Raw genomic sequence first — 11,890 nt, forward strand, 5'->3', positions numbered from 1 at the left:
CGCATGCTTGCTGGGTAGAGACTGGGAAAACAGCAAGCTTGTAGAAAGTAAAAAGTTCCTTTTCAAAGTTTCCCTTCTTGTTAAAGAACAGTAATAATATATATTAGAAATAATAGTCTCGTTTGAAGACTTTCTTCAAAGCTTTCTTGCTTTTTACTTGTAACTCTTTGTTAAGCCCTATCCTATGTAGCTGTTAGATATAAAAGAATAAGACTTGTAGTTTAACCAAGATATTTGTGCTAGACATGCTCACAGACACATAGTACATTCTGTGCCCTTGTACTTTAATCAAGATAGTTATGTTATTACTTTTCTAAGTCCTTTTGCAAGCAACTTCCTCTCCCTTATTGAGACTTCCTCTTTTCCTTCGTTTTCCATTGCCTTTACCTATTTAGAAAAGTTTTAAGTTGTTAGCCAATCAAGTTTAGTTTAGATTGTGAAGTCTGACTCCAACCAACAGAGATCAGACACAGCAGTAAAGACCCAATGCATAAAGAATAAATATGCCTGCCTTTCCTTTGTTCATTGTACTCTCATGGCAAGATGGCTGATGAGCAATATCCTTTCTGCAGAAAGTAAAATTGCCTTGCTAAGAAAACTTTTTGTCTAAATACTAATTTTTCCTTACAGTACCTAAGAACAAGCGTTCTATCTCTAACAAAGCCACAGAGCAGAACAAGGGACTTGGCTGATATCTTAGCAGTTGGCCTAGAACAGAATCACCGAGCTTCCTGAAGCCAGAGGGTGTGTAGGGCCAGGAGCTAGAATGTGCCGCATGCCCCAAGCACAGGCCCCCAAAGAGGCTTTGTGGGAATGAAGGAGCCCCTGGCAGACCATGCACGACCAACTGATGACCAGATAGGGATGGGGATGTTCCAGCAGGTGCTGGCATGGACGGATGATGATGGCTGAGGAAGAGAGTCTTACACCACTTAAAGCCTCCCAGACCCCACCGAGCTTAGCCCCAGAAGAAGGTCGGGGGAAACTCTGAATTGACTGAGATTAATTTCTACCATCTGGTGAAATGGGGTTCCTAATAGAAATTACATTTGGTGTTAGAAAAATAAAGTTATGCTTCTTGCAGATTAGAGTTTGTAGGCTGAGTTGTACCTATTATGTAAATAATAAATTAATATTTTCTTTACAATTTTCTTGTAAATAAAAGAGAAAAAAGCAATTTCAGTAGAATAGTACTGCATGTAAAAGAAATGCCACTTTCAATTTTTGTCAATTTTCCTTCTTGTCTTTGAATTCAGAAAGCACAAGGCTCGTGCCACAAGTTCACGTCAAATGACTGCAGCATTTTGAGTGAAACCTATAAAATCTAAGTTCATGGATTTTTCCTTTTTTTTTTTTTTCCAATTGCTCATTCTCAGGGCTCCATTTACAAGTCCATCCATCCCGGGAGACTAAGAACACTGCTCACTGCGAGAGCTAAGGAGTTTTCTGGACAAGAATGGAGGGAGGACTCCTGCCACCCTCCAACAGGCAGTTCGATAAATAACCGCTGCTCCCTGGTGGCCCCTGAAATGCAGCATTTCAGCAGCTCTGAAATAACAATGTCTGCGGAGTAGGAGGGCACTGGCAATGTTGCTGAGAACAACAGCTGGGACTCGCAGGGGCTGAGGGCTGGAGCCATAGGTAGCCCAGAAGCCAAGGAGTCCAGAACCCCTGCTGAACCCACTGGGGCCATCCGACCCAGTTAGGGGGCAAGAGGATAGGTAGGCATGGAGCACAGATGGCCCTGGGGTAATCCTAGTGCTTCTGGTTAAGGGACCTCCAGGCTTGACGCAGCTGTTCTCCTTAATTTCATCATCCCATGGTGCACTGGGCATGCCTGGGGGCTTCTGGGAGCACAGGCAGGACAAGGGCAATTTGGGAAGGTGGAAGAAGCCTGTGGGGAAAAGAAAAGGGAAGATAGTGACCGCATAAGATGGGGAGCTGCCTTTCCAACAGGGAAGCCTTGCCAGTCATGGTGAGTAGATGAAATCTGTGCCCCATCCTCTGCAAGCCCCTAGCAAACATGCGACCAGGAAAGAGTCTGAGATCATGTCACATTTCCTGAGATGAGCACGTAGGCAGAAGCTCCTTCCTTTAAGCCTTAGTTCTTACTGGGGATGGAAATTCCACTCAACAAAGGTTTATATAGCTTGCTTCCTTCTAATGGGATTTCCAGCATGTGGGAATTGAATTGTGAGGGAACAGGTAAATCTTCCCAGAGTGTCTGAAGTCATCGCTGCCTTAACCTTTAGCTGGGCCTCTGTCCCTCCCTCCTAGGAGAGTCCCCATGGCCTCAGCTGAAAATGGGACAAAGTGGGGAATTGTGAGTCTTTACACTTGTAATTTTCATGGGGCTGTTTAGCTTTGAGCTTGACCACTCCCTTCCTCTGGGTGTCCCAGTCTGATCCAGGAACTCAGGATGACTAAGAGGCTGGTCTCATGGCCCAGGGCAGAGCCTACCTGAACCACAGCTGAACCAGCAAATGGGGGTGGGAGAAGATGAAGGCTGAGTTCCCTGGCTCCCTTCATTGGCTTCCAGATGTGGAGGTGGCTTGGGATTGAGGACTCTGATCTTCTCAGGACCCAAGGGCATCGATGCCCGCAGGGCTGAGCACCAGTGCCTGAAGGATGTCGGAGAGGGAGACCACGCCCAAGAGATGCTGGGTCTCGTCCACTAGCACCAGCCTGTGTACCTGTGGGTCCGCAGTGTTCAGTGAGGGGGCAGAGCCATGGGGCTACGGCAGCTACTGAGATTGGTGCCAAGAATCAGGGGAAACAACCCAACATGACTAGGGGAGAAAGAGAGTGCCTCCAGTTGGGATTGGCTGTAACCGCCCTAGGGCGATCAGCTGGCATTGGCCCATGGCACAAGGGCTCCATGGACAGGACCAGGCGCAGACCAGTGTGGACACCAGGAGTTGGTCATGCAATGGGAGGATAGGCCAGGCACCCGATGTTCAGGGGTGGCTGGAGCCATGCATGAGAAGGACCGGGCCATATGTGCTGGGGCATGAATGGAGGGCACAGGGTACCTGCTCCCGAGCAATCCTGTCGATCACTTCCCCCAAGCTCTCATGGGGCTGGCAGGAAAGGACTCCCTCCAGACATAGTGTCCTCTGCCTCAGGGCTTCTCCCACACTCATGTCCAGATGGTTGTAGGTTTGCTGGGCAGCCAGGTGCTGGGGCAGAGAGAGAAATATGGCTGCTAGTCACCCCCTTACCTGGGCTCCTACCCCACAGATGTCACCCCCTGCATATTTATCAAGGTCCCCCTGGTCCACAGAGGCCCCCATCCATCCCCACACCCTTAACCTCCCTGCAGCACCCCAGCTTTCCAGCGACACTTACAATCACATCAAAGCGGGAATAGAGGCCCACGACCTGACCTGCAGAGGGTGGCAGGTGGGGAAAGGGAGAGAAAGACAGGGAAGAGGCTCCGATCAGAACCAGGGTGCTGTGTAGAGGGCCTAGGGATAACTGACATCAGGGTGCCACTACCAGAACCCAAGGATCAAACTTAGCATCCCAGAGTGAGACACCCTGGCATTGAGCATCCTGAGGAAATGCAGTATGAGTAACACAGCATCACCTACGAAACAGTCTAGCCTCCAATGCATCACTCCAATCTCTTCAAGTCGTTAGATATAATTTCAGTTTACAGGAAACACAGGAATAGAGAATAAAGTAAAGGCCAGCTCTAGAAAGCAAACAGACAAATTTAGATGTGGGGTATCCTACTGGATAACTGAGCCAGGCTGTTCAACTCATCCATGTCATAAAAATTAATGGGGAATGGAGTTGTTCTAGATTTAAAGAGATTTAAGGGACAAAAGACAAATGCAAGCCATGGACTTCAACTGGATCCTGTTTTGGACAAATGAAGTATAAAAAATACATTCCTTTGGGAGGCCAAGGTGGGCAGATCATGAGGTCAGGAGTTCAAGACCAGCCTGGCCAACATAGTGAAACTCCATCTCTACTAAAGATACAAAGAATTAGCCAGGCATGGTGGCAGGAAGCTGTAATCCCAGCTACTTGGGAGGCTGAGGCAGGAGAATCACTTGAACCTGGGAGGCAGAGGTTGCACTCGAGCCTAGGCGACAGTGCAAGACTCCGTCTCAAAACCAAACCAAACAAAAAAACCCATTGTTGGCCAGTTGTGGTGGCTGACACCTGTAATCTCACTATTTTGGGAGCCCCAGATGGGTAAATCACTTGAGGTCAGGAGTTCGAAACCAGCCTGGCCTATATGGCGAAACCCTAGCTCTACTAAAAATATCCCCCCAAAAATTAGCTGGGTATGGTGGTAGGTGCCTGTAATCCCAGTTACTCAGGAGACCGAGCCATGAGAATCGATTGAACCTGGGAGGTGGAGGTTAGAGTGAGCTGAGATAGAGCCACTGCACTTTAGCCTGAGTGACAGAGCGACACTCCATCTCAAAAACAAAACAAAACAAAAAACATTCTTGAGGAAATGGAGAAGTGAGAATAAGGATTGGATATTGGACAATAATATAAATTATTAATAGTTTTGTTTGGTGGTATGAAAATAGACTTAAGGATGCAGACTGAAGTGTTTAGGGGTGAAATGACATGATATCTATAATTTACTTTGAATTACTTTAGAGAAAAAGATGAGCTGGTTATGGCAATAGAGTAGCAGTAATTAATCTAGGTGGTGGATATAGGGGCTTCATTATGCAGTTTCTTTCTACCATTTTCATACATTTGAAGTTTTTCATCATCAATAATAAATTTAAAACACTTCTTGATATCTATCTTAATTATGGTGATTTTACCTTTGAAATATTTTATAGCCATCATTCAACCAAAGAAATAACCTTTAGCTCTTTTTCAGCGTAGGAAACTGAGTTCTTGCTGGGGGCCCAAGGGTCTCATAGCACATTTTAGTTTTTTTAATTTTATTATTTCATTATTATTATTTTAGAGACAGAGTCTTGCTGTGTTGCCCAGGCTGGAGCATCACGGTATGTAACCTCAAACTCCTGGCCTCAAGTGACCTTCCCGTGCGTGACCATTACACCTGTGCGCCACTATGCCTGGCTCTATTTTACGATGAACTAAAACTAAAAACCTGGTCTCCTACTGCTTTCTCTTGCTATGCCCATTTGGGTGCACAAAACCTTTTAAATCCTCCTGTAAAGTCAGAAAGATGAGTGTTGTGAAGATTCCCATGTCACAAATAAGGAAACTGAGGCACAGAGTGGCTAAGCAACCAGACTAAGTCTCAGAGCAGACAGAGACTTCAAATCCCCACTCCATCCTATACTCCCCCCAGGGATGGCACGGGAACCCCTGCACTCCCCACATTCTCCCCACCAGGTTCTCCCAGGCCCCAGCCCAGCCCGAGCCTCTCATCCTGGGGGTGGGTACCATATTCATTGACCACAGGCAGTGCAGACACACGCCGGTCCACAAAGATGTCCAGTGCAGTCAGAACGGGTGCTGTCTCCAGCACCACAGCCAAGTCTCGGAATGTGCCGATGCCCAAATCTTGGATAGTGCGGTAGAGGAAGGAGGGCCGGGGCAGCAGGGTACCCTGGTTGGGATAAGGACCCGGTGGAGATCAGGGATCCAGCAGCTCAAGAGGGCTTCCAACTCCTCCCTCCCACTCCTAAGGTTGAAGACTTCTCAGGCCCTCTGATCACCTCCCTAGGTCTCCCCCTTCCTCCCACCTGGGCCCAGGCTCACAAAGATGTGCAGGAACTTGAGCAGGCGTTTGTGTGTGAGGATGTGGAGGACAGTGCCTGACACCGGGTCCAGAACAGGCAGGCGATGGATCCGGTTCTTGATGAGGGTGTAGACAGCTTCAAACAGGCTGCGGAGATGGGAGCAGTGAGCCTGGGGGCAGCCTGGGGGAGACACCCTGCATCTCAGCCCCCTAAAAGGGAGGGCAGGGCACCAAGGCTGCCTTGTCTATGTGCTGCCTAGGATGAAGAGGTGAGTTCGGAGCTGAGTGGGACTGGGCAAGGGGACTGTGGGAGAAAGAGGCTCAGGTGAATGAGTGGGAACACCCACCTGTCATTAGGCGAGATGGAAACCAGAGGCTTGAAGCAGCCTTGCAGGTAGATCTCTGCAGAAACAGCCGAAGTCAGGCCAAGGGAGCTGCTCACCTGCCTCGCCTTGCAGTCCCAGGCTGCTTCCCTTCCACCAGGCACCCGAGGCTCCTATTGTCCTTCCCCAGCTTCTCCAGGACATCCCCCCTTCCCATCCTCCACCTTAGGCCCTGGCCCACCCTCACCTGACAGCCCCTTTCTGGGTCCCCTCTCCCAACTCACCCCTCCAGGTCTCAATCTTATGTTCTTCAATCTCATAGATCTGGACCTAGAGACATTGACAGGACTCCAGAAGTCAGGCAGACACGGGCTTCTAGGTCACCAGGCTCCAGGAAGACTCCCCTCTGCCCCTGCCCCACTGGGTGCCCACAAGATTCCCAGCCCACTCCTCACCAGCGGGGACCTGTAGTAGCGATGCAGCACCAGGATGAAGTCAGTGATGGTCAGCATCCCTGCAGGAGAGGGGCAGGGAGGAGTTCAGCCCGGAGCCTTTGGGTGGGAGGCAGGTTGAGGGTCAGACCCCCTCCCCACCCTGCCAGTGTTCTTGCATTGTGAAGAGGACATGGGGCAGCCCCCCCAGGCCTGAGAAGCGGGGCTCTCCCTCTCTGCCTTCTCCCATTTGTTCCCTAGCACCTCTGGCACAGGGCCATGTGGTAGCAGAGCGGGAAGGTGTCAGCTCGTCACAGCGGATCCACAGATGCGGAAATTGATCCCCAAGTTCTCCCAGCTGGCCACCCAGACTTGGGGTGGACTTTCCCCCACCCGGGCTCCTGGCTGTGCTTACTTGGCCTGACACCAAGCTTGTCGTATGCTAGAGTTCAGGCCCGGGATGACTGTACGAGGTCCCCCCTTCCCCGTCTCCATCTCCCATCACCTCCCCAGCCTCTCCTTACCCACAAAGCTCTGCTTCTTGCTGTCCCACAGAGGGGCTGCCCGCACACCGTTGGCCACCAGGGCAAAGAAGGCCTTCTTGATCTGAGGGTCCAGGGAGAACAGTCAAGGTTGGGTACCGAGAGACCCTCACCCTCCTCTCTCTGCCCCTCAGTGGGCACCTCCCATCTGCCTGCTGTCCCCTCCCTGTCCCACCCAGGGTTCTTCCATGAGGCCTTCTTCTGGACCCTCTTCTACACCAGCTTGCCTGTCTTTCTCATGTCACAGCACATGATAGACATGATCGTTGCTGGGGACATGTGGTACACAGGCTGTGGCCTGAGACACAGAGCCGCTCACCTGGCACACCAGGAAATGAGAATTCTAATTTCATGTTTCCATTTGGAGGGCATGTGTGTGCACAGTCTAGTTTCTGATAGACTAAGTGCCGGAGGCATAGCTATTTATGTAACATTTGCATATTTACATAACTTTTTGTAGATAAATTTTATATTGACTCATTTGGAGCCCCATCCTTTTTTTTTTTTTTTTTTTGAGACAGAGTCTTGCTCTGTCACCCAGGTTGGAGTGCAGTGGCAAGATCTTGGCTCACTGTAACCTCTGCCTCCCAGGTTCAAGCAATTCTCCTGCCTCAGTCTCCCAAGTAGCTGGGATTACAGGCACCCACTACCACACTCAGCTAATTTTTTTTTTTTTTGAGAGACAGGGTTTCACCATGTTGGCCAGGCTGGTCTTGAACTCCTGACCTTGTAATTTGCCCGTCTTGGCCTCCCAAAGTGCTGAGATTACAGGCGTGAACCACTGTGCCTGGCCTCTGCAATGTCTTACACATACTTTGCTCATGCTTTATACTGGGTAGTCCAAGAATCTTCTGAACTATGCAGGGTGCAGAGGCATTTCGATTCTCATTTTAGAGAGGAGAGAGGTAAAGTAACTCCAAGTCCTGCAGATACTAAGTGGCAGAGCTGCAATGACAATTAGGGGTGCTCACAGAGAGTAGAAGCTCTCCCTCCCCCAACTGGCCTCCATAGTGCTAAGAAGGAGTCCTTTCAGGGAACTTGCGGGGGCACCTGGCTTGGCAGAGCATTTTGTGGGGCGGGGGTGGTGGCTGCAGCACCATGTGGTGGAGAGCGGGTGCAGGTTGGGCAGAGCCGTGGCCTCACCTCCAGCGTGGTGTCGAAGATGACCAGCTTGGAGCTGGTTGCCATGGCGTCGTAGCAGGTGTGCTCCTGCATGAAGTGCATGTAGACCTGGGCACCGGGTTTCTGTAGCTCGTCATCCCAGCCCAGCTTGGGAAATGGGACCTCCGGGGACAGGCTCGGGGCAGGCCTCTCTTCCACCAGGTCTTCTGGCTCATGCTCCCAGGCCTCTGTGGCTGGGAACTCCGAGGCCACATCATCTGGGCTAGAGCCTGCAGCTGAGGCTGTGCAGTCACGGGGGAGGCTGTCCCACCCTGCTGGTGGAGTGCCCACCGCGGCAGGATCAGCCTGAGCCAAGGGTATGGCCTTGGGGAATGTGGCTTCCAGCCCAGTGGACTCAGCAGCTGGCCTGGACCGGGGACCTGTTTGGGGGAGGAGGGAAGAGGACAGTAACTCCATCTTCCAAAACACTTTCTCATCTGCTGTCATAGTTCATCTCACGGCAGCCTTGGGAAGCCTGGATGCTGTGGCCCCATTTTGCAGGTGAGAGGCTGATCTGAGAGTCACCCCAGATAGTGGCTCTGTCTCATCTCTCTGAGTTGGCCATACTGATCCCCCACCGCTACAGAGCAGTTGTTCTCTCCCAGGTAGGGAGACTGAGGCCACAGATGAGGGTTGGGTCCAACTCCGTGTTACAGAGGGACCTGGGACTTTCCACCCCCCTGGCTGTGATCTCCCCAGAACTGGCCTTGGCCTCACCTTCCTCCAGACCTGGTGGCTCCCCTTCCTCCACCGCCTCCTGCCTTGTCCATCTCGAGGCCTTGGCCCTCCGTTTCCCACAGATTCTTTCTGAACTGCTGGTCACGGCTGGTGATGGCCATGAGGTGCTGGCTTCTTGCTCTAGGAAGCTCATCTCTGGAAGGGGAACGGGGCTTGTTTGATTAATAGGCAGTCATACAGCAAAGTCCATTCAAACATTATTAATAATAACCTTCAGGATGTGCGACTTCCCAATGGGCTTTTCTCCAACATATTTCTCATTTGAAACTCACAGCAGCCCTAAAAGGTAGGCATTATTATCATCCCTGTTTTGCTAGTGAGGGACCAGAAATTCAGAGAGGTTAAGCAATTTGCTGCAAATCACACAGCTAGTAAGTGGGAAAGTCACTTCTGAAAAGAGGTTAGAGGAGGTGAGGGAAACACACCTGGGGAAAGGAGGAACAATGAGGAAGAAAGAACAAAAGGAGGAAGATAAAAGCCAGGCTGGGAGGGAATGGGGTCCCAGAAAAGTGGGGGGACAAGGAAGTGGGGGAAGAGGTTAGGCCCCAGGGAGAGGGCAATCTCCCTACCTTGATGCTCAGAACCCCCAAGGCTGCTCCAGGAAGGGGTCTGTGTGGAGAAGACTTTCTGAAGACATGGGGAAAGAGCCTTACATTCCCAAACCACAGGTCCTCCCCTTCTCCTGCACACATGCTTACACACCCATGCACACCAATACACAAGCTCAGACACATGGCCATAACACACACACACACACACACACACACACACACAAACACACACACCGAAACACACACATCCAACCACTCCCAGGCCCACAGAGCTGCACACACTCACAATACATATGCCCAGACACCCACATGCCCATATTCACGAGGAAATCCAGACCAAACCCACACCAACAGATGCACACGTGCAAACACACATTCACAGCGTGTGCTCTCAATCTTCTGGCCTCAGCTGCCCCGGCTCCGGCTCCCCTGGGCCCTCATACCCTGCGCAGAGCGTGCTCCAGCTCGGGCTCCATGTGGCCAGCCCCGGACCAACGGAGAGCAAGTGTGCGACACTGTGGCTGAGCCGCACTATTCTGGGCCCTGCGTTGGGCACCCTGCCCTACCAGGATCGGTTTCTCTCTGATTGGGTGTCAGGCAGTGGGAGGGAGGGGCACCCACTTGCTCAGCTGCTCCAGCTCTGAAGGCTGGGGGCTGCTGGGAGGAAAGGGGCGCACCCGATAATCTGCGTACCTGGTCCTTAGCTGCCTCCTGGGTCACTGGGGACAAGTTAGAGGGACCCATTATCTGGGGAGGTGGCTTGGAGCATTGTGGGAATGTGGGCACTGGGCACAGTTGGGCTCTCAGAGTCCTGGGCCCCTATTCCAAAGGCCTCTCTCATCTTTATCAGGCATCAAAGCAGGGAACATGGAGAGAGGTCAGAGTAACTTTCTTCCTTCTTCACTTTCAGTAGAGGTGGTGGTGGAGTCAGAAAGGGCAAGTTGCAGCCAGCTTAGAGGCTGGAGAGGAGGCAAGGGGTTTGTGGGTAGTTCCAGGAGAGCAGTCAATGTATGTCCAGATATCCAGATTTGAGTCTCTGGAGCCTGTCCCTCTCTCAGGTGGAGGAGGTGGAGTGGGTGTTTCAGGCAGGTGAAGAGCTCTGAGAATCACCTCGAAAGCGTGGGGAGCACTCAGCGCTCCCCACAGGGGAAGAGACACCTGTTTCCACCTGTGGATGGGAGAGATGCCTGGGTGTGCAGCTGCCCAGCCCCCATCCCTCTTGTCAGTGCTGTGCCGACATCCCTGGTGCCAGTGGGATCCCAGCCTAGCTCTGGTGGCTGCCCACCCCCTTCCTTGGCATTCCCGGAGCCTGAGTCAATGTCCGGATCGGAAATGCTGACCCAGCTGCTCTGGCTTTCCTCTTTCTGCCCCTCCCTTTCTCTCCTGCTTCCAGCCTCTTCCATCCCAGCCCTGGCCCTGGAGTGGACACTCAACAACGCACTGATGGATTTCTTGCTAAATTTATTGCATGTGTTTGCCATCAACACTCAATATGCCTTCACTGCCTACAGGGAGGGTGGAGGAGAACGGAGTGGGGAGGACGGCCTTGGCCAGGACTGTCCCTGTGGCCCCCAGCCTTTCCCAAGCACATCCTGCTTACCGGATAGTGGGAACTGGCTCAGTGGACAGAGATCAGAATAAGAGAGTTTCTATCACAACAAGCATGTTTTTTTCAAATGGACTCAAGATAACCACCACCCATTTGAGAGAGAGGAGAGTAGGAAGAACACCAAGTCCAGAATATTCAAGCATAAAAATAAAGTCTACATGAGGCCATTGGCTGTGATTACTCAAACATGGAGCCAATCAGAAGGCTTCTAAGATTGTGAGGGCATTGTATTGGCAAATAAACCTGATCAACAAAGCCTGGTTTGACACCCCTCCCCTTGCTCTATTCCCAGCCCTCCAAATCCGCCCAGCAGGAAGAGGACTGCGAAGGCTGGAAGGGTTGCAAAAGGCACAAGCCTGCCAGTGCCGGACAGAGGATATTGGATAAGGAATAGCCTCCCAGCAGGCAAAGCCCAAGGTGACATAGGAGAGTGGAAAGGGGAGATCTTCCCAGAGAGTAGAACCAGGGGTGGTCAAATGTGCTGACCAAGAACTTGCTCCACTGCCAAGAAGGGGCTTAGCCATTCCTGCCCAACCAGATTTGATAATTAAGATCCAGCAGCTGTTGGGTGTTTGCCATTCTTTCAGCAAGTGGATTTTTTTTTTGAGACAGGCTCTCACTATGTCGTACAGGATAGTCTCAAACTTCTGGCCTCCATGATCCTCCTACCTCAGTAGCTGGGACTACAGGACCACATGATTAGCAGTGCCCAGCATGATTAGATGTTTTAATTGAGCTTACCCTCTTCTTCCTCCACTGTTGTCTGTGGGAAGTAAGAGGGGCAAATCACCTGCCTGTTAGTTTATAGGTCACCAGACCACGGGGAGTCCATCTACCTGCAAG

General features: G+C 51.3%; 1 protein-coding gene across 1 annotated transcript; it reads right to left on the reverse strand.

Annotated features, from left to right (window-relative positions):
• Positions 1–526: 526 nt before the first annotated feature.
• On the reverse strand, positions 527–9,958 carry PRKAG3 (protein kinase AMP-activated non-catalytic subunit gamma 3). The gene is made up of 14 exons (XM_017535179.2): positions 9,882–9,958; positions 9,457–9,496; positions 8,867–9,022; positions 8,132–8,529; positions 6,971–7,052; positions 6,471–6,529; positions 6,300–6,345; positions 6,040–6,094; positions 5,713–5,839; positions 5,395–5,560; positions 3,349–3,386; positions 3,033–3,179; positions 2,461–2,693; positions 527–1,894 (listed from the first exon to the last, which is right to left on the reverse strand). Exons 1-13 carry the CDS (start codon positions 9,912–9,914, stop codon positions 2,577–2,579), a joined length of 1,464 nt encoding a protein of 487 aa, XP_017390668.1. The 5' UTR covers positions 9,915–9,958; the 3' UTR covers positions 527–1,894; positions 2,461–2,576.
• Positions 9,959–11,890: the final 1,932 nt, after the last annotated feature.

This window comes from Cebus imitator, unplaced genomic scaffold (assembly GCF_001604975.1).
Source record: "Cebus imitator isolate Cc_AM_T3 unplaced genomic scaffold, Cebus_imitator-1.0 Scaffold91, whole genome shotgun sequence".
In the NCBI taxonomy this organism is placed as follows: domain Eukaryota; kingdom Metazoa; phylum Chordata; class Mammalia; order Primates; family Cebidae; genus Cebus; species Cebus imitator.